This window comes from Xiphophorus hellerii, chromosome 20 (genome assembly GCF_003331165.1).
Source record: "Xiphophorus hellerii strain 12219 chromosome 20, Xiphophorus_hellerii-4.1, whole genome shotgun sequence".
NCBI lineage: Eukaryota > Metazoa > Chordata > Actinopteri > Cyprinodontiformes > Poeciliidae > Xiphophorus > Xiphophorus hellerii.
Window position 1 is genome coordinate 6,471,615 of NC_045691.1, and position 23,934 is coordinate 6,495,548.

At 36.9% G+C, this 23,934-nt stretch overlaps 1 protein-coding gene across 1 annotated transcript in view; it reads right to left on the minus strand.

The window, feature by feature from the left end:
- Positions 1 to 23,934, minus strand: part of LOC116710870 (metabotropic glutamate receptor 4-like) — a 178,869-nt gene that overhangs the window by 22,131 nt on the left and 132,804 nt on the right. The window contains 3 exon segments of the mRNA XM_032550153.1: positions 7,441 to 7,641; positions 22,175 to 22,315; positions 23,619 to 23,773. Coding sequence (XP_032406044.1) covers positions 7,441 to 7,641; positions 22,175 to 22,315; positions 23,619 to 23,773 — 497 coding nt within the window.

The window sequence follows — 23,934 nt, forward strand, 5'->3', positions numbered from 1 at the left end:
TCGATGAGTCAGCCCTACTGGATTACAAGCATTACTGTTTTACCCAGTCTCTGCCTATGTGACAATACCGCCCACACTAAAGCATTGAGTGATCACTGCAGGATTACAGTGACTTTATCAAGCTGAGGGGAAACATGTCTGCATAAACACATTAATCTATTACCCCACTTCTAAACAGTCACATGTTTTGTCAAAGATTTTAATAGTGATGTGCTTTTTTTTCTCAAACTTCCATGGTTGCAAAGGGATTTTATGGTTTATCTTCAGATCTCAAACTAGAGCTTTGAAGTCTTTGAGTTAACCCATCTCCTCAAGTCTTTCTGGACACAACTGCACCAAAAGAGGAAAAAAAAAACGTAGAAATTCAGTTAAAGCTGTCTTCTTCTCCAACTACAACTTTAAGCCACCAAATATATATATTTATAATTTACAAACATTAAATATGTAAAGGCTTTGAAGTAACAAAGAAGCAGATATTTTCTAAAATATTTTTTGTTTGTTTTTCTTATGTGCAACAAGGTATTTCCATTTATGTCAAAAAAATACTTTACAATTCTGTAATCATTGGCATAGAAGAAAAAAAAAGGGAAAATATTTTTGTCTTATTTCCTCTGCTTTTTGTAGTAACATATAAGAAGAGAAGTCAGAAGAAAGAGATACGCTGTTGTAGACAGCATGGCCAGTATTTGAGTTAATGATGAGAAATTAAGGCTGTCATTTTCCATAAAGTGCTTGTCTAAACAGTCCACTCAAAAGTTAGAGGCATAATGAGTTCCACTGAGGCCCCTGCCACTACTGCGCTCTCCTGTGCATAACCTGGGGTCACACATATGTACTATGGGCCACTCATCTGCTCTTTTATTTTGTGCTCTTAAAGAAACAGCTGAGGTTAATGAAGTGCTTGTAATTATATGTAATATTTAATGATGGTGGCCCTCTCTCGTCTTCACCACTGTATACATACACTCTCTAATTATTACTGGGGAAATAATTAATCCAACCTGTGCTTTTCCTGCATCATTAAACAAGCAAAACAATTTGGTGACTGACAAATACATGACAGCTAATCATTAAGCTCTAATAACCCATGTGCAGAATTTGCGTAAATCCCACTTCACATTTTAAGAGTATATAATGTTTCTTCGCTTCATCTGCTTCTACAATTTTGTTGTAAGTTGTGAATATGTTGTTGATGTAAAGAAGACTTTGAAGAAGAATTTGAATTTTTTTCTCCCCTATCTCCTAAAAAAAATAAAAATTGTAGAGTCCAAAAAGAATAGATGGGCCTTGCAAAACATTCACAGTTATTAAATTTTCACATTTTGTTGCAATATAATTAGTGTTCAAAGTGTAACTATCCCCTGTGTGAAACAGGAAAATTCTTTTGAAACTTTTGAATAATTCATACAAAGCAGGTGGCGCCAACTGAGAGTGTGGGGCACAGCCAAGTGCAGGAATGAGCGGAGGGGATGTAGCAGTGGTCAGGATGAAAGAAACACTGCTGCCTGCTTGGCACTTTATCAGTCTATTTTTAGGCCCCTCTAGCAACTTTTCAAAAAAGCGACGAGCAACAACTGTAATTACGTTTTTTTTTTCAGTATTTTTGGAGACTCTTATGGTGACATGTGAAGCACCAATTGCTCTGCAACTCTGCTGCAGTTCCCACTCTGTTTTGAGTGCTAACATGGGCCTCTCCCTCTTCCTAAGCACTGTAAACAGTGTTACAAAGTTTTCCGTTATGCAGCATACCGCCAGCAGTCAGAGCAGAGGAGATTCCTTCCACTCCACTTATGCTTTATTACCTTTAAGGAAAATCAATCAAAATTAAGTCAATCCATTGCTTTCAGAAGGGACCTACTTAGTAGAGTAGTGGTGTGTAATTTAATTTACCTATAAATTTAGTTGTTCTGGGAAGGCTTCAACGGTTAGTTAGAGAATAAATGAATGATTAATGTACTTTATTAATCCCAGAAGGAAATTCACATTTCAGTATAACCTGTCCAAAGAATAAACACAAACTTTGTACATGACATGATAGACAGGTGCCTAAGGCTGCAGCCCTGGGGGAAGGGGGGTACCACCCTTTTGTTAGATGAAAATGGCAACATTAGTTAGGATGAGGGGGAAAAACAATCATAAACTATATGACCTCCTAAGGTTTGAAAATCTTATTCTGGAAAAACAGAGGCACTAGTGGACAACTGCAAACCTAACAAGATATAGCTATCTAGCTAAACTGACAGGCTGGGAAAGTACAGCATTGATGAGAAAAGCAGCCAATAAGAAGCCCATGGGAACTGTCTAGTTTCATGTCTCCAGTGAGAGAATCTGTCGACAGGAGAACTATTGGTTGTCAAAAATGTTGCCTTTAAGAGAGACAAAAAGAAAGCCATTGTTGAAAGAAAGACAAAGGAAGTCCTTTTTGTAGTTTGCCAATGTAGGCAACACAGCCAACATGAGAGGCGTAATATTCTGGTCAGATGAGTCCAAGATTGAACTCTTTGGCTCATATGCAAATTCTGCATGTGGAGGAAAACTAATACTGTGCATAATCGCCATTCCCCCTGTAATATATGGGGATGAGTGCATCATCTTGCAAAGCTGGTTTTTTATGACACTTCTTTATAGCAAAATACAGTAGTGTTTGCTATAATTTTTTGATTTTTACTTGTAAACATTTTAAAACACCTTGTGAACATATATATTTTTTCTGCTTCAAAATTATAAGGCAAACCTGTGTAGGTCTATCATAAATATACCAATAAAATACATAAAATGTAGAGAAAATAAAGATCTGAATATTCCACGACTTTGTCTATATCTAGAACCAAAATAAATGCATGTGTCAAACTCATGACTGACTAACACACTCATATACAGACTCTGTTGAATTATCACAAACATGTCAGCTGGAACAATCCCTTTAGCTACACAACAACTAACACCAAAATCTTTTAGAGAGTGAGGGACGTGTAAAAGAAGGAGCTCTAAAAGATTTCTTTTATTGCAGACACTGTGACGTATGTCCTCAGTGAGAACAAAAGTGGATAAGGTACTGATTTTTTGGTGTGTGAATGGAACAGGAACACCACCCTTTCTATGATGTGATTGCCAGAGACATAAACGCTGACAGAAAGGTTCATTCAGCTGTGGCCCAATAAAATTTGAACAACTACCAGACATTCACTGAGGGAAGGATGGTCTAAATGTGGTTGTTCAGTTGTTTTTGTGGCCATGGCTTAGGTTGCTCCAAAGAAAAGCTGCAGCTCAGGACAGAAAATGTCTTCACAATTGCAGGCACATATGTGACAATGCTGTACAATCACAGTTGAAAAAAAAAAAATGATTTCTGCTTTTTTCTTAAGGGTTGCAGTATGAGCCAGCTTGATCCTGGCAGATATTATGTGAATAATATCCATTTGTTTCTTCATCCAACCAGCTGTTTGTGTAGTTTCAATAGATGCAGTCCAAACAAATCTTTTTGCAGATGTCAGCGAAAAACTGTGACATAAAACATAACAATACATCACTCTCACTGCTTGTAAATTATTCATCACAACAAAAGGAAAATAACTGACCTACTTTTGTAAGCATTTTTTTCGATTGCTGATTTGAGAGAAAAAAGGCAGAACAACAATTTGTTTCCTGAAGTGTAACACATAATTTACACAACACAAAGATAAATATCATCTTTGAAAATGTGACACGTAGCAAATCTACTCTCAGCAGTTTGCTGGTTTATGGATCCACGCCAGATCGATATACAGCTGTGAGCTGATGCAATTATATGGAGTGTCGTGTAACCTCAAAGCAACCCTCCTGGACAGTGTGTGTGAATAGTGTCTGCCTGGTAGAAACAAAAATCAACCAAAAAGTGCTTACTGCACAAGAGCTTCATGTTACTGCTTGCAGGCATCTTAAAAAAAAAAAAAAAAAAAAAAAAACTAGTAGGAAACACAACACCACCTCCTGGTCTCCACATTGTACAAACTGCTTTGAATGAACCTACATGTCATGCAACACCTGTGTTCTAAAATAAAAATTTGAATTTTTCATTCAGTTACTGTTTCTTTTATTTCTTTTATTTGTGTCAAAATATTTCACAACTCTTGTGATTCGATCTGAACGTGCAGATCTCACAGGAGTACTTTAGATAGAAATCAAGTATAGACCACTAATCTAAACACCTACTTATCAAAATGCTTGTCTAGGACTAACAGGAGAACACAGAAGCTGTTGTATGGCATTAATACAACAATGAGGCATGTTGTGAACAACATCCCATCTCCAGTTTTTTCCTGCTCTGTGCTGTGGGACTCTGAGCTGCTCAGCTGGTACATCTGGGACATTAAGGGGATCTCAATAGTTTATTTTGAAGGACACTATTTACTCTGTGTGATTTTTTTCTCACCAAGCTCATACAGCTAAGTCACATGTGATGGTAAGAAATCAACCTATATTGAATATTATTTCAGAAATACATCAATTACCATACAAATTGACAAATATAAAATGCTTCACCATTCACAAAATGAATTAATTTAGCAATTTTCATGTGTTAGTATGATATTTCCTTTGTGATAACGCAAGTAATTCATAACTTTCATTCAATTTAGGTCTGTGGTGAAATCATTGCTCAACAGGCTTGAAAATAAAACTTAAAAATCAAAATTAATTTCTTCTTGTGAAAACAGGATCACATTGGAAGATGTCTCTAATTGGCAGTAACCAGTGTTTTGCTTGAGCAGCAGCAGCTGGATGAGTCCAGGTGACATCAAGTATTATTATTTTAAACACCAAAAATTACATGAAAATGTCTGATATATGAAAGCATTTATTACCATAATAAAGTGTGCCTGATCTTTTGTAATGTGAAAGACAGCACAATGACTCACTCAGTTATTTGAAGGAAAATGTTTCCCTTCACCTCTCAAATGTGAATTAAACATTGAACTGACATTCTGTAATAAGTAGATATTAGAATGACAAATTAGCTTGAAGAGCAGGAGTTCAAATGAATAATTTATCTGTATAAACAGTGCATACTCAAGTCTCTGTAAGGAATTTTAATTGTCTTGAGTCCCGTAGCATTATAAAACAGTGTCTACATAATGGAACTCTGGATCAGTGCGTTTTGTGTGAAAGCAGTCAATTATTAACATGCCAGTCATGAAAGTGAACTTGACTGATAAGTGGGTATAATGTAATGCTGCAGGAAGGGAGGGAAATTAGGCCAAAAAATAAGGGGAACGAAGTCAGTAGAGTTGTACATTGGTGCTTGTGTCTGCTGGAGGAGAAGGTTAGTAAACTGTGTGCTTGTGAAAAGATATCGTTTCCAACAATGTCACCATAAAGTAGATTATATGAAGCACTTCAAACAGCTGAAATAATAGATTTGTTTCAACTGGTTTCTTCCCACGTACAGACTCAAGGCCTCGTTTTTCAGGAAGCTATGATAAATTATATTACTTCTAAACTTTACTCTCAAGAACAGGACAGTCTAGAACCTGTGATGGAAATCTGCTTGTGAATTTTTATGAATAAGGTCAAGCAAAACATTCAAAATCTGGCATCTTTTATCCATTAACTGAAAGGGTTTTGAACATGGATTTTCTTTTCATCACCAATAGCCTTCATAATCACAAGCTACAGTGCTTTATGAAGTTACAACTAAGGGAATTTATATTTTACCCAGTTTTTGATAGTCTTTGGTTGCAAAAATTCATTTCAGTTTAAGTTTGCAGTTTGTGAATCTAATACTAGAAGGTTAGATTTGTTTCCAGCTATATGAGGCCAGTGGGCTATAAACAAAGTTCTTTGAGCCATCAAGCATCTTAACAATTGCCTTTGGAGCTAAACATAAAATGTTTGCCAGAGGTTGAATCTTAATCCAAATTAGTTGACTTTTTCATTCACAATGCATCAAGGGTGACATTTTAAAATGGATAATCATGAAATTCAGCCATGACTTTCATGGTGCCCGACCGAGTAACTCCTGGTAATTCTTTATACAGAGCGATTTCATCTAACACTTTCATCATGTCAAGGTTAACATAATAAGACCTCCCTGGCTTAATATGTGTATGTTGCAATTCCTATCCGGTAGTGGGTCTTAGCTTTATTTGGGTTTATACGGTAGGGTTATCACAAACACCATCTTTTTTTTTTAATCTGAAATTAGAACATACAGTATTTATGGAAACACAATGATATCGACCAAAACGTGTAAAACCTAGGTCTACTCTGGGATTGGATTGTGTTCTAAATGTAAGTGCTTATATTTAGGCAGAATATATCATTGATATTAAAATAGTACTTAACTCAATGTGGTAACACTTGCCAGAGACTTTGAGGATTTTTTTTTTTCATGTAAACAGTCATCGACTCAAGGAGAAAATCCAATAAGGTCATAAATGCACCAGCTGGTTCACATTACACTAAAACTGGCTTAACTCCTGCGCTGTGTTTTCTAGGAAGTGTGATAATACACTAACTTGTTTTCTTAGATCATTTTAAATGTTTACATTTGAGACAGTGGCAGCTTTTACACCAAGAGGTTCTGACTAATTAATATGAAAACTCTAATAGACAGCCCTGAAATTCTTGACGCAGTGGTACTTTGCTTCACATCATGACACACATATTTGACAGTCATAGTGGCAGTGTGTAGAGAACCTGAACAGCTTTATCAAAGGAAGTCTGAAAACGAGAGAGAAAAAACTGTGAAGAAACCAGAAAAAACACTAAAATTGTTATTACTCGCTGGAGAAAGTTCAGAAAAAACAGGTTGCAAGGCACATGGTGACTTAACCTTGTTTCCATCAGCATAGTAAATAACAGCTTGCTTTCTCTGGGTTTGTGTTTCTTAGGTTTTGCTGCTTTTCCAAGCATCTCTAATCAGACAATCATGATAATCTTGAGATAATTTCACCAACTTGTTTCAAATCAAGGAAGTTTTTGAGCAAGCAGGATATTAATTTGTGTGAATCAATAGGTTGGAGATCACAGACAGGAATTATACAAATATTTGGCTTCTATAGCACTGCTGCTTCAGTTATTTGTAACTGCAAAATTGTACTCCAAGCAATTTTGAAAACCTTCAGTAGTTTTCTTGTTTCAGCTTGCAATGTTGCAATATGTTTTACCTAAATTTTATGAAATATGTATTGGTTTCATTCATTTACTGCTTTCATGTTAATTGAAAAAAGTATTTTAGGTGACTATTTATAGGTATGTGATTGTTTGCCAATATGTGCCAATATATAAAATAAACATGTTTATGAGTTTGGCTTTGAAAATGCAGAATTAAGATATGAAAAAGCGTTTCAGCAAATATTGTTTACATGTTAGAATTGGTCATAGAACAAAATGAAAAAAGTTTTTTTCTTTTTCATTGTTGTCGTTGAGCAGAGAAAGACATTTTTGTTGGAAGGAACTGACCTGAGAAGTTTAGCCGACGAATATGCTTGAGGAGATGGGTACCATTGATGGGATCCATTTTTGCGCAGAGACCCACCTTCCCAGGGCAGAGTTCTTTGTGCATGTTGTGCAAGCCATGAGCCATCGAATATACAGCGTCTATAACAAACTGAACCTTTCCTTCTTGCTCAAAATCCGAGTCCTTTCCTATTCGCTCCTGATCTGTAAGACACAAGGCACATTTGCAAATTCAAACCATTTATTCCACAATATTTGCAACTACAGTCATGTTTGATTCATGTTGGATTTGTTTTCAATTACTTATTTGAAGTATTTTTCATCTTGGTGTTGTTTTTCTAGGGAGGACTGACAGCACAAAATACAATTTTGATCATATTTAAACATATAGTGGATTTTCTCCTGTCTCCTAGAGCCAAAAGTATACATCCAGTTTTACATACTGTATATGCATAAGTCTATCTCTCTCTCTCTCTCTCTCTGTGTCAAAATTAAAATGACATAACACATAAAATTTTAAAATTGGAATTGACATACACAGTTACAAAAGAATAAAAAAGAGACCTCATAAAATCTGAAATGAACCCTGTTTCTAGATGCAAATTTTGTGCAATAATAGGAAGGAAAATGTTCATCTTGAGACTTGTTCACTCAGCAACTTAAAGATGCTCTTCAAGTGTGCCAGCATTTGGTAAAACTTCTCTTTTAACTCATTGTAGAGCAGCTCAAGTTGGACTAATCTGGGCAAGCTATTTGGAATGAACCACCCATATGAAGGATATGGCTGTAATCCAAAAGACATAGAAGAAAATGCATTTCTCCTCTGTGAGTCCTATTCTTTCACCACTGAATGGGTTCTGCCTCTTGCAATTAGCTAGTAGGTAAACATTGGGATCGCTACAGAGGAGCAAATCAATTTTAATATCTGGAGGGAAAGTTTTTCCTCTTCTGGGAAATCTCATCAGTTAAAAAAACTAAATCTTTCTTGTATCTCCACTAAGGCTTGAATGCAATTCCCTCTTAGCTTCTCTGTAACCATTGAATATTGGGCTAACATTCTTTTGCCATTAACTATTAACATCATGTCATGTGGCGTCAGCAGGTTAAATAACCTCATGTTAGTTCAAATTTGAGTGAATTCTGACCTGGCAGGTTCCAATTAAGCACAGACTAAAAGTAGAAATGGAGACATGCCTCCTTAGGACAGGGATAATCCCCTTATAGTCTCAATGTAATAACTGGGGATAAGAATTGATTAATGTTTTGGCCAAGTTGTTCCATAGTTTTTGTGATTGTTAATTGCTGGAAGAAGGTAATGCTGGTGAAGAAGACACAATATGTCAATCCTAACTCACCCTTTTCTCTCCCTAAGCCTCAAATCACGAAGCATTCACATTGTAACTCTGCTGTGCATAAGAGATTATAAACAAAAAATAATAATAAATCAGGTGTGTTCAATTCAGATTAACAATAGACTAATTACTGTGGATGAGCTAATGATAGAGCAGCATAAAACTGCTAAATGGAATCCAATTAGGCTTTGCAAGTTAATAAGACTATAACAAGGGATATGCTGCTAAAATTCCTGCAATTATGATTGTAATGTTCGGCAAAAAAGACCAACTGTTTAATGCTGTGCAACTGAATTGTCATTGGAATATTTACAAAAACTGTTAAGTGAAACCAACAGTGATTAAAATAGTTTCCTATCTGAGTGAGTTAAATATGACATAATTTAAAATAACAAAGTACCTTGATAAAATATTAACATATCAAAGAAGAAGCTTATATTATATAGAAAACTATATAATAAAAGCTTATATCTATTTTCTGATGTAATTATCAATAAACATAAATTGCTTGATAAATGAATTCATTTGACAAATATTGCATCCAACAATTAGAAAATAAGAACTCTTGCACTGTATTTGATTATACAGTGTAACATAAATTAATATATATTTATACAGGAGGGGAGGTGGAGCCTGGCGGGCAGCTTCTCTCCTAATGGTCAACATCAAGATCCAAGCTCTGTGTGCTGAGCCTGAGAAAGGCAGGCTTTCAGAGCTGCTTTCTGAAGTTTGCAAAGCAGGCATTAACACAGCACAGCAGTCTCATTTGAAAGAGGCTGCCCATTGATTGGAAGAGTTAGAGGAAAGTGAGTTTTGTGAATGTACGAATGTATCCCTCAGACAATCTCAGAAAAATGTTACACTTTATATGTTAAAAAACAACATTTTGGTTTATTTTGAAGAATTCTTCTCCATTCAGTAGTAATCGTAAAGAGAGACTGGCTCATGGTGTAAATAATATCATTCCGTAACAAAGCATTTCGTAGCAGATTTTTTATTATCATTCAACAGACCCTTTCCTATTGTTCAGGCGATTTTCATTGGCCACTTTAATCTGAGAGAGTCCTGGACCCTGAATCTGAGAAGGTTGCTTTCTGTCAGCTGTCTTTCATTCCCGGTGTCTCCAGCTCCTCGCTTCACACCAGAGGGGGTTTAATGTCCCCTATTATCTCATGAGCTTTTGAAATGCATGAATTATTGTTGGAGGTTACGACTCGGTAATTAGGAGCCACAGGCCCCTGATTGGACAGAGATTGCCACAGTTTTGGCCGCCACACTGATGCCATGGGGAATCCTGTGAGCCACAGTGGGTGTGAGAGTGATATTTCCCTTGGAGGCTTGGCAGGCCACCCACACTAACTTTCTGTTGTGTATTTTCCATAAGACCATTTTCCTTTTTTTCCCCCCCTGTTTCTCTCTTTAGCTCCCTCTCATCAGCATTTTGGCTCTCTTACACACATTTCCCCGGCTGGCATTTCAGAGAAACCCTTTTAGATTACATAAAACGCAGGCAAAGTGTGGGTGTTCTCCACTGAGAAGTCACACGAGACTTCATGTGACAGAGAGTGTGGGCTAAAGACTTTTGACCTTTTTATTCAGCTTGTGATGAGCCAGAGGCAAGCCAGTCTTTCCCTGCCAAGACAGTTGTGTATCCTCTCTAATAAATCTGACACTACTGCTATATGTCCCACATGTACCTTTTTAAAATCCTATATTTTTCCTTTGAATCTTCTATGTGGAAATTTATATCTGGTGTGAAAAATAAGATCTATCTATCTACAGTATATAAATCATTTGTATTGCTGAGCAGCTTAAGCCTCACTTCAATGAAAAGCCTCAATGAAAATACAAATATTACATTAATGGTAAATCACATGTTTTCAGGAAGATTTAAGTTACTGATGTTTATATTTGAAAAGCTAAAAAAACATATACACTTTTTTACTTTGGTGTATTGGCATATACTGTATATTTGATTACACGAAATCATAAAAAAAATTATGTAATTAATTTCTTTTAGAGCTTCCAGTTGCTAAGACAGTTGTATGAAACTACAAGCTATCCTCCATGGTGGTCTGATTTCAGTATTTTTCCTTAGCTAAATAGCATTTTCATAGGTTCATTATTTTTGTTCATGAATGTTCAAACAGATTAGAAAGTTTTTCTGTGCTGAGTTGCTGGTCATCATTTGGTCACTTTATGTTAAAAGATGTTTTTTGGGATGCAAACTTTACAGCTGGTACACATTGGGTCCTTCCAGAACTAAATAATATCATATGTATTATTTATATTGGATATATAGCATTTAAATCTTTCTTTTATGTATTCCTGAATAGATAAATTTGAACAAATTGGGGAATAAGCAAAAATATTTTCTGTCAGTGGAATCAAAGAATTTGGTTGGGCGGTATGTCTTCAGATTTTAACCTGCAACCTTTTTGGTATTAAGATGCTGAAATCATTCTCAGTACATAATGTCCAAGAGTTCATACTAGCTAAAATTGTCCCTGAGTTACAGCTTGCTATTTGTCTGATGAGCTGAATTTAGCATACGGCTTGATCCCTTTGAATTAACTGCTGATAAAAAGGTCTGACTTACTGAATTGTCATGGTGATAGTTTTGAATCAGATACCAACTTTGCCTTTGTTTTCACACCTGAAAGAGTTGTATGCACTTTTTAGGACAGCCTTTTAGTATAAGTGGAGGGTTGTCAAACAGTATTTCAAATGTCATACATGTCTTGTTTATAATCACATTTTTGTTCCATTTCCATTCCATTAATTATTATTTTTATTTTATTTTTTTAAACCAACAAATCTCCTCCTGGTTTTTATGGTAGAATTTTTACCCAGAGCAAGACAACAGAAACCTACAGCCTCTTCAATTTGAAGATCTTACTATTTAGCACATTTAGTACGTTTTTATGCTGATGCCAGTTCTTAAAATTAAGTGAAGACAGAGTCATAGTAGCAACATGTGACAGTTATTGCCCCTTTTTATTTGAATGATGAAAAAACTAATTCCAAATGCAGAAGCACAGTTTGAAAACATAGAGACACCTTTGATTCTAATTAAGTGGGTAAGAAGAAGCTGCCTGCCAGTTATTGGTTTCACCTTATTAACTGATCATTAGTGTAAACTTGTTAGACTAATTATATAGATTGGTGTGTGTTAACACAAATACATCTTCTTTTAAAAAAGCATCTACAGAACAATATAAATCTGGGAAGAGAGTATCATTTGATTGGAATTTCATTTTCTTTTTCAAAACAGGATATCACTTAAGTCAATTACCAATATTTTCAGAAGCCAGTACATGTGTATGAATATAATGAGACAAAATCCTAGTAAAATATTCTTTGTATTAATTCTTAATTTAAAACAATGATGAAGACATAGTCTTGTAACTTACTCCACCCCTCAGAGATCATGGAGGGATCCAACAGGGCTCGGCTAAGTCATACAAACTGGCTAGCCCTACTGGCTACTGTGCAGTCTTTGGAAACAAGCCAGACTACACAAAATAAGTTTTCTGAACTTCGAAAAAAGGATCAATAGCTAAATCCTATCCAGCCTGATCAGCTATTCCACTAGGAAGCACATAACATCATGGATAGGCTGAGTTTATGTAATGATGCCTGTCGCCATGTTGTTGTGGTCTGCGCCCATTACTGGTGAAGTTTATTATTATCAATTGTCTGCCTTTCTGTCTACACAGGAAATTTGGGGATTCCTTCTATCCTTTCTCATGGTGTCTTCTGTCTGTTGCCATCTGGAAAAAGACTCCACAGTCTCTGGGCCAGAACCAGCATTCTTAGCGAAAGCTTTATCCACAACTCTGTCAGAAATTTCAGCTCTCTCTCTGTTATGCCTTCCCATCTTGTCCTACTGCCCTACACATTTGAACTTTGGGCTCTTACTCCTTTGCTCATCTCTCTGTTTCCCCCTCAACAACAGGCCCCTGGCTTTCACAGGAGTCATTCAGTAATACGCATACACACAAACTGAACTCAGAGACCACACTTTCTACTTTATGCAACGTTGGACTCTCTTCTCCTCCTCTTGCAGCTGTTCATCACTTTAAACTGACAGATGCCTTAAGTTACTGGTATGTTATACTTGAATCTTGTGTTCTTCTGTGGGTCTCAGAACCGCTGTGCGATGATCCAGAGTCCAGTTTTCAAATGAACGTATATTCTGCATTTCATTTGGAAATTAAGATCCCAGTATGTGAAGAAAGACAGAATCCATGTTGCTAGAAGTCCAGAGTAAAGTTTGTACAGTCTGATGGTTTTGGGTGTCACATCATCTGCTGGTGTTGGTCCACTGTGTTTTCTGACGTCTACAGTCAACACAGCCATCTGGCAGGAAATTCTAGAGCATCTTCATGCTTCCTTCTGCTGACAAGCTGTTTGAAGATGCTGTTTTTATTTTTCAGCAGGACTTGGCATCTGCCCACACTACCAAAGATACCAAAACCTGGTTCAATGACATTGCTGTTCCTGATTGGCCAGGAAACTTCCCTGACCTGAACCCCATAGAAAATCTATGGGCTGTTGTCAAGAGGAAGATGAGAGATACCAGATCCAACAAGGCACATGACCTGAAAGCAGCTATGAAAGCAATTCCAGGCTTCCATTACACCACAGGGTGATAGCCTCTATGTCACAGACTTGGATGCAACATACTAATAATTTAATGATTTACAGAAGTTAATATAAGAGCATGCTTGCAAAAAACACCAGGTGCATTTTACTACCCTGATTTGCTGCAAAAACTTACATTTCAGTATCTCTGTTAAATAGATAAAACATGTTCTGTGCTGAATTTCATTTTTACAATACAAAAGAAAATCCTCCTGTTACAAATCCGACAAGCTTTCCAAAATATTTCCTATCTCTTGCCCACTGCATTCTGGGAAACATTCCAGCCACCCTGCAAGGCTCTTCAGGATAAGCGGTTTAAAAAATAGATGGTTGGATGGAAAAGCACATGTTCGCTTTGTCTGTGTTGCTTTGTTTTCTGCAGCTCTCCCACATCATTAATGCACCGGCAAAGCAGAGTCCACAGTTTGACTGGTTTCAGTTCTACCTTATCTCTGCTCTCTGCATTAATCAATATCAGTTTTACCTCTTCTTCACGTAGGGAAAGGAACAGCTTTCCCCTTCTTTCCATAGTGAGTCATGCGCATCTACATTGATCATGCTAAGAAGCAGAGTTACCTCCTCCGGACACAGATAACTCTGCAGGACAGGGCATGTGGCTCTTGCGCAGCTGCCTCAGGGACACTGCAGCGCTCTTCATCTCAGCAGAAACAACACATATGCTACAAAAGAAATCTGACTCATTCTCATTGCCACAAAACCAAGCAAATAGGGAAAGTCTGCTTTAGAAGATCTGTATTGTGTGGGGTGAGCATTTGGCATTTCTAGAGAGTCTTTAACCTTCTCACCAAACGACTTGATAAAGTGGAAACACCTAGATTATTGCTTTGCATAATTTACAGGCCCTTTTCACTCTTAATGGAACTTTTAATAATAAAGAAGTGCAAATAGCCTCAAAATAAGATATATTTTTTTTACCACATTAGCAAATAATGTTGAGAAAAACAAAAGTATAATCCAGTAGGGGCAAAGTTCAATTAATACTTAATTTTTTAGAATTGCTAAACTTTTGGCACCTCTCCCTTGAACAGTTTTTTTGTAAAGTGGACATTGTTTCACAAGGCTTTCGGTGCCTTAGTCCTTTATATTTCTTTCTCTTTAGCTCATCTCACAAGTTTTCTCTAAGGTTGAAGTGCAAGAACTGAAATGGACATGGAGAGAAGCTGATAGTGTCTGTTGAACAATGTAATTTGAGATTTTCCAGATATTTAGAATTTTTCTGAAGACAACCTAATGACCATTCTTCTGACAAAAGCCATATTTATATTAGAAATATGTTGCTACTTTTAAAAGTTCATGATTCTATACAGAATAAAAAGGATCCCACAGCCTTTAACAAAGAGGCAGGCCCACACACACAGAGTTCATTACAGTCTGATCTGCAGACTTTTTAGAGCTTGCAGACTTTCTTACGCTCGAGTGATATTCTTCTCAGTTGACAACCGAGTGTGAAAAAATATGTTTCATCCATATTTATTTTAATAGAATTTGTTAGCAGAAACAGTCATTTTATTAAAAGCTATTATTTCCCTAAGTGGGAATTTTTATCCACTGAATAAAATGCTGGACTGTCCTACATTTTTCAGTTGAGGTTTCCTGCTGCAATAAAAAATGTATTCATTTTCTGGCCCTTCACATATTTTTACCACAGGGCATTGCTTGTCTCCTAAATATTTAGTCTCTTACAGGTTAACCCTATGGGGCTACATTTTATACTTCGTTCCTCTTTTATTGGTTAACTTGTAATACAACAAGCCATCAGAAGACTGAAAATGTTGCAGATGCTCCGTAATGTGTAGAATCAAAATTTTAGTTAACATATTTTTAGACACAATATGGGAGTGCTAATCTATTGTTTTGGATGTCCTTAAAATGTATAAGTTTGTTGCTCATAAACAGTAAAAAGGAAATAGTTGAAGAGGAAATTACCTGCGACCCTGCAACAGCTAACCTGAGTCAGAGTAATGTACATTTTCACAGCACAGATTCCATTAACTAGTGTCGTGTAACACTCACCACTCGGAGTGTTGTTTTTTTATTTTAGTGAAACAAATATGATACAGGCTGTTGTGTTTTGGCAAAACCCTGATAATAAACTGCTGTAAAGCAAACATATTATGATGTTTAGTTTTGTCACTTAATTTTTCTTACACAGTAAGCAGTCGCTGGGAGGTTTGGGTTTGCACTTGTAAAAAGAATCAAATGTTTAATTTATTCCTACTCATATAAACAAGACAGGACAGTGTGTGATTGACATTTTTGATCTAAAATTAAATTAGTTCCTGATCTTCTGTATACATTTACTTGAAAGTTATTACAAATGAGAAAAAAAATGCACATTTTCACAAATGCACACATCTGGGAAAGCTACATCAAAGGGTTATCCTATGTTTTATTCCTTTTCATGCTGTTTTGTGGGATGATAAACTGATCTCAGTTTCTATGCTATAATTCCTATAAGGACACACTGCATGAATACTGTCATGACTCAGTCTTATTTAGAAATACCCATGACTGTGTATAGGATTATAGATTGTGTATTTGCAAATCTGGCTCCAGGTGGTGTGGTTATTCAGTGATTAGCGCCTTTAACTTAGAGAAATAAGGTGTTGGGTTTTAGTTCCTTTTTGTTTTTCTGAAAGTAGTGCATTCTCTTCTAAAACAGAGCCTTAAATATGCAAATACTCCAAGCCACAAAACTGCCCTTCAGTAGAAAGGTGACAGTAATTGTTCAACTTTGTGTCCATTAAAGATATTGATTTATTGTGCTGTTCCTCCTGGTCAATGGTAGTTATGCAACACTGTCAAATTATACTTTTAATATTTTTTGTGTTGCACGTTACTTTCCCCTTACTTTTAAGGTGAGATTTGATTTTAGATTTTATTAACCTTTTAAATCAGATCCAAGCAGGATGTATGGGTGCAGATGTCAACAGTGTAAAACATCATGTTGCAGGTATGCTATGGTACCAACTTTTTAACACTGTACTTGATTAATTTAATCATTGTAAAAACGGTTTGCATTTTTCTTTTTCCCTTTAATATAATACACATAAAATATTATTTTCAGTGATTGAACATAGACATATTCATGTTTACCACTAATTATGTAGGTTTAGTTCCAGTAATATTTTGATCTTTCCCTTACATTTATTTTCTATATTGTGATTTAGGTTAGAACCCTGCAAGTATTATTTTAACAATATGGTACTCCACTTATTACATAGTCTTTCTTAAAATGTTAGAGGTTACCGCAGCAACTATGTTTCTTTCTTTCTCTATCCTTCTGCCCTTAGGTAGTGGCTAATCCATCCATCCATCCATCCATCTTCTTCCGCTTATCCGAGGTCGGGTCGCGGGGGTAGCAGCTTCAGAAGGGAGGCCCAGACTTCCCTCTCCCCAGCCACTTCTTCTAGCTCCTCCGGGGGAATCCCGAGGCGTTCCCAGGCCAGCCGAGAGACATAGTCCCTCCAGCGTGTCCTGGGTCTTCCCCGGGGCCTCCTCCCGGTGGGACGTGCCCGGAACACCTCACCAGGGAGGCGTCCAGGAGGCATCCTGACCAGATGCCCGAGCCACCTCAACTGGCTCCTCTCGATGTGAAGGAGCAGCGGCTCTACTCTGAGTCCCTCCCGGATGACTGAGCTTCTCACCCTATCTCTAAGGGAGAGTCCAGCCACCCTACGGAGAAAACCCATTTCGGCCGCTTGTATCCGCGATCTCGTTCTTTCGGTCATGACCCAAAGCTCATGACCATAGATGAGGGTGGGAACGTAGATCGACCGGTAAATCAAGAGCTTCGCTTTTTGGCTCAGCTCTCTCTTCACCACGACGGACCGGTACAGCGCCCGCTTGACAGCAGACGCTGCGCCAATCCGCCTGTCGATCTCCCGCTCCCCTCTTCCCCCATTCGTGAACAAGATCCCGAGATACTTAAACTCCTCCACTTGGGGCAGGACACCCCCCCTGACCCGGAGAAGGCACTCTACCCTTTTCCGGCTCAAGACCATGGCCTCGGATTTGGAGGCACTGGTAGTGGCTAATTCCACTATGAAATATGTTACTCCTTAGAGAAGCTTTTACATCATCGGCTATTGCCCAATTTCTTGAATACATAGTATACCCATTTGCTGGATGTCATGTAACCATTATTAAGCCTGCAGACATTTCTTTATCCTTGTAAAAGACAGGAATTTATCAATTTTCTTATACATGATACTGTTTTTATTAACAAAGAAAACATTTTTGTGAATACAGTTTAATGCAAAGTGCATACTTTAATAATGTGGACCTAAAAAACATCTACATTATTAAGGGGTAGAAATCTGTACCCCACCACCCTCCCCTTAAATCAAAGAAACATTCACAATACTGGTTTGGGGTTGAAAATGAATTGAAAGAATTCCAATGAGATTTAGTTATAGTCTCCGCTAAATCATCCATGTACCGCTATTCCCTGGGTGTGTTTCGTTTTCATGACTCTCTTAGCTGATCTAGAATATTGGTGATGAGGATTTTTTTCTACATTCATCAGTTGAAAATACTGGGTGAATAAAAATAAATATAAAAATAAATAAATCAAAGAACCAGCATAGGTTCTTTGATATAATTTTATTTTTCATTGTCGTCTTCTTACAACTGTTATTTCGTCAGAGCTGAATCTTTTTAAGACTGAATTGCTATTCTAACACATCTAAAGCAGCCTTGTTGTTTCTAAGTGGGAGACTAAATACGTTTGGACCTCAGTCTCCTACCCACAATCACAGCTTTCTTTCCTTTGGGAGCAATTCTCATTCCAAGCTGCTCTGAAAAGCTGGCAGCCTTAGTTTTGTGTTTTCCAGTCCATATTGTGCTCTCCCTCAAAAACATTTGCAGTGCCACTAAAATCCCCCATTTTTAAAAGAATATTTTGAAATGAACATGTTTAATGTTAAATGAATGATTGTAAAGTTCTCAGCCTTTAAGTGGCCAGATGTCCTGAACCTTTCAATGGTAGTTTTTAGTGCTTTTAATTCCTGTGCAGATTTTAATTGGATAATGTCAGCAAACAGGTTGCATATAGGTATGATTGATACAAATCAAAGCCTCTGTCACAGTTCAATAAGAGAATTAAAGCTTAGTCTCCATCTCAAATGGAAATCTGGATTGTATCAAGCAGATCAAATCAGAAATTCCTCCACTGTGCATGACTTTAGAGATGAAGAACTCTGAGAATGATAGTCTAATGTATGCTTCAGGCAGGAGTTATCTTAATTGTATTGTGACACTCCTCAGGAGAACTGTGTTCATAAATATTTTCCATCGCAGAACATTTCCAGTATCAAAGCAATGTTGTAGTCATTAATTATTCAATGTGAGAGTGAGAACAAAGTAGGGAAAATAATTTTTTACCAAGTAACGTGTTGAGTTTAGTTTTTTCTAAGCAGGTCCACACAATGCTTAGATATTTGGTTTTACCAATACATTCTAAAATTTTTCAGACAATTTTTTCACATGTCATCATGATAAGTTTTAGTTCTGCATTTCCCAGGACAACTAATAATTAGGTTTTTTCATGGAAAAAAAATAATACTTTTGGGGGTAAATAAAGTTGCACATCACCCTGATCACACAATCCAGAGCTGAAATGTTTTTGTATTGGCAGCATCATGCCCTGGCAATGTTTTCTTTTTTTTTATTTTATTTTTTAACAAGGACCAGTTAATCAGTCAGATTTCATATGAAAATGGATGGAGCAGTCCTAGAGAAAAAACTTGATGGGGTGGAGCATGGAAGTTGCAATAATTATGTGTGAAAGGGACTTGCGCCCCTCGCGTTTTAAAAAGGCATTTGTTTGGACACAATATAATGTTACTTCCTCCAGCACTGTTTATATTGCTTTGCGAAAGAATCCATACCACTTGATTGATAAGTGGTATGGATTCCTTAGATAAAGAACATCTTTGTGTGCTGTTATATTATTAATAAATAACCATATATTATAATTAATAATAATAGTAAAATACATTGACATTTTTTCGCTTTAACATAACCAAAGGGGAGAAAACATTAATGTTTATGAATACTTTTGTTGTATGTACAAGCACATCTTTAATTCTTTATTTTTAAATATTATATTTTAACCATAGACATTTTTGTTGTTGGTGGTGGATGAAGATATGTTGTTAAAATTTCACTTTGTCTCTATTTTTATAAGCATTTTGTGTTTTACCCTCCTTGAGGACTGCAGGTGGAAATTACCCTATGGCTTAATCCGATGCAGTGCATATGCTTTATAGTGGGATTAATGTTCGTGTACATACTCCCAAATGAATAAGCTCGAACTCAAAATCATCAGCGTAACATCAGAATTGTCCTTTTTTTCTTATGCTATGCACAGCTCAAAGCTTTCTTGCATCATAACTTCCTCTCTACAGATTTTGTTGCACTGTGGGCCTCCACCTTTCCCCCCAGCACTATGTGCTCTGCTCTGCTAATGCTGCAGGCATAATATGAGGAAATAGATGCAACCCCAGGAAAAGAGTGTAATAATGGCATTACTCCAGTTGGAAGCACTAAGGTATGCCTTTACCAATGTTTGATGCAGACTAAAAAATCCACTATGTAAGAATTGAAGAAGGTTAGCTAGCTTTTTCTAGAAAAAAAAAGAAATGCTTTATATATATACATGTATATATACATATATATAATTGCAACGTTAATGCTGCACTAATATACACGATAACCTACACTGCAGAAACTCCTGCCAAATGGACCATTTTAGTGAAAATAATGAGATCCACAACAAACTAAATGTGTCATCTATAAAACTAATTTAACTTCTTTTTGCCTCCACCATTACTGTTGTATAAAAAAGCTATCTAAAATAAATAAACATCACATAGCCCGTCCCTGCTGAATATACCATTCCCACAGTATGCCATTGTCACTACCATGTTTTACTGTGGGGATGGTGTATTCAGGGGATATGATGACATTTTGCTTGCAAGACAAAAAATCTAAATTTGGTCTCACCTTGTCTCTTTCTCCCACATGCTCTCCTATGGCTTGAGACAAACTGGTAATGGTTCTTTCTATGGCTTTGTCTCAGCAATAGCTTTGTTTTTGCCATTCTTTTACAGTACAATGGCCAGATTAATAGTTGTCTTGACAACATTCTCCAACCTGAGCTATAGATGTATGCTGCCTACTTCAGAGTACTTGCCTGTCCTGTCGGTTTATCTGGATGACCTCTTTGAAGTTTGAAAAGTTTCTTTGTGAGGTGGAAGGGATGACACTAAATTTAACATCTGAATTGCAGCTTTCAATTTGGCAATTTGGTGGTGAAAGGCTACTTTGCTATAGTCAAAGAATCTGGATTACCTTTGATCAGCTCTTGTTCAAAACCTAAAATAGTTAGACTGCTCTACCCACCATTCATTTTCTACAATGTCTTAAAATAGCACTTTACTCAAGTGCCAAATTGGAAGCTCAGATAAAAAAACTGAATTCTGAATTCAGTGTCATGGAATGGGAGTGATTGGATATAGTGAAGTTTTTTTAAAGGGTTAATTTTATCACAACTAAATATAGACAAGGAAATGACAAACTGACAATGGCATGACATTATATCAGTGACAAGCTATGGCCCAGACTGACTGGTCTTATTAGACAGAAAAGTCTGGATAGTATCCTTAATTTTTGCAACTCACATTACTAATGAGCAATTCTTTAGCTTTATTAGAAAAACCCCACATCTTTTCAGATTACGAGAGAAAAAAAGAACTAAATAAAAGTTGTTGTTTTTTTTCAGAGATTCTAGAGTTCCCTCCAGCAGATGATCTATGGAGGTGGAGTTTTGTAAACTACTCTGAGGCAATTTTATTTTTTTTACCCCTCCAGGGGGTCTTTTTGTGGGCTCTAGTGTCCTTATACGAAAGTAGGCTGACAGGAAGAGGGAAGAATAGGGAACATGCGGCAAATGTCGCCGGGTTCGGGAGTCAAACCGGCCGCGTTCGAGGACTCAAGGCCTCCAAATATCCCCTATCCCCTACGCCACCACGGCACGTCCTGAGGCAAATTTAATATTATAAATAAGTATACATAACGATGGAAAAGTATTAATTTATTTGCTTCTGTATTAGTGCTTAAATTACTTTCAATTAGCCAGATGCCTGTGCTTAGCAACTGTTTGGACTGCTGTATAGAAAAACTGTATACTCTGTTGAAAAACAACAGAAAATCTGTAATATGGAATATGTTGTTGTTTATATGAGGTTGTATATATTTTCTTTTAGTTTTGGTAAATGTCTGCACAGCATACTTTAGAGTGGGACTTACGCTTTTCTATCACTGTATATTGTCCCACTAAATAGAGTTCTAAATTATGCAATGCTTTTCCTTTTCCACGCAGTGAGATTGTACTAAAAAGCCGTAAAAAGATTGGCACAGAGCCGGCTTTTTCATGCAGCCCATCTAAGCCTTTCACTCATTATGGCCATATGGGTAAACAAACATGAGTCAGCAAAAGTACAGAGCAGCAATAAAACGAACTGCCAGATGAACTGTGGGTTTGAATTGAGAATATATAGCACTTCAACTTTTTATAGGTGGGCAATGCTTTCCAAAACACTTTCATGATGAGCCCAATGTGTCACAGATGTAGACAGAATATTTTGGAGTTGGGTGAATGTTTAAACAAACACACATGAGATAGCTTTTTCCTGAACAAGAGAAGATCTTACTTGTGCACTTTTTGAGACCGGACCCTTTCTTCACGGCGTGACGGCTGAGTTTGCATTTGAAGTTGTTCTCCCAGAACTCAGCAAACCAGATATTTCTTCTGTTGTTTTCCAGTGTGCGGCTAATAAAGTACCTATCAAACCCTGAAAACATCAATGGGTTCGCTGTCATAAGTTCAGCCAATGTAATCAATACAGGTGATACAATCTCAGAGCAATGGCTAGGTGATAACTTGTAATATAACTGAGTGTGTTTTACAATTAATTATACAGAATATATGCATATTTCAAATTTATTTACTACTTGTAATCAACTTTTGTTAAACATTTTTCCATTAAAGTTGCAGTATGTAACTTTTATAATATATATATATATATATATATATATATATATATATATATATATACAGTACAGACCAAAGTTTGGACACACCTTCTAATTCAATGGGTTTTCTTTATTTTCATGACTATTTATAAGGCAAGAAATCCCACTTAGTAACCTGACAGGGCACACCTATGAAGTGAAAACCATTTCAGGTGACTACCTCTTGAAGCTCATCAAGAAAATGCAGAGAGTGTGCAAAGCAGTAATCATCATTTTCTTGATGAGCTTCAAGAGGTAGTCACCTGAAATGGTTTTCACTTCATAGGTGTGCCCTGTCAGGTTAATAAGTGGGATTTCTTGCCTTATAAATAGTCATGAAAATAAAGAAAACCCACTGAATTAGAAAGGTGTGTCCTAAACTTTTGGTCTGTACTGTATATATATATATATTTGTTGAAACTGTCACTATGTATAGTATGAGACAGATAATCTGTGAAAAAGTTTATCTCCTCTGCCTTCTCCCAGTGCTCCCAGAAACAACCAGTGCGAGCCAGGAAATGGGTCTTTGTGCTGTCAATCACTTCTTCATGTGGCACTGCTCTTTCCCCATTCAGCTCCTCCTTTGTTGCCTGGTGAGGTGCTGCTGCAGCGTACCAACTTGTCCTCTGCTAGAATTACTACCCAGACGAACTAGCTCAGGCTATTTAGTGTAGCCACTGGTGACAGCAGATAAACTGTTTTCCTCTTATGATAAGTTGTTTTGCTGCCATTAGTACATTAAGCAGCAAGAAATGTGGTTTATTGACAGTGCTAAGACATTCCTCCTCACTCATTTTTGTGTTTTTTTGTTAGGATAAATTGGGACCAGTGCATTCAAACAATAGTAGCTTAGGGAGGAGATTGATTTTGTCACAGGTTATCTGTCTCATAACATACTGTCGCGATATGGTGACAGTTTTAACAAATGTGTAAAAAAAATAATGTTTTGTTATATACTGCACATGTAAAGCATTAAAAGAAACAGAAACAACCTTGGTTCACATGAGGCGAATATTCCACTAACTCGTGCACATAGTTTTAAAAAGACAAGGACACATGATGCCTGCGCAGTGCTCGTTTTACCTTTGATGGACTGGCGCTTCGGCAAGATGGTGACTGCTCCCTCTGCCACCTCCTCCTGGTTCTCAACCGGAGCGCTCTTTGAGCCCCAGCTGTCTGAACCCACCCAGATAAAATGACCCGTCTGGTTGGCCTTTTTTGCTGCATGGAGTAGTCTCCTGCAAAGGAGAGGAAACAGATGTTGCCACGGATAAGGTCAGCATCCCAACCTGCTCCGCTTTGATTTTGATTCACAATCCATTACACAGTGTGCCGATGGACAGGTAGAAACTCCTGTGTCTGCGGTAGTCCTGCTTTTCTTATCTTCAAAGCACTATTA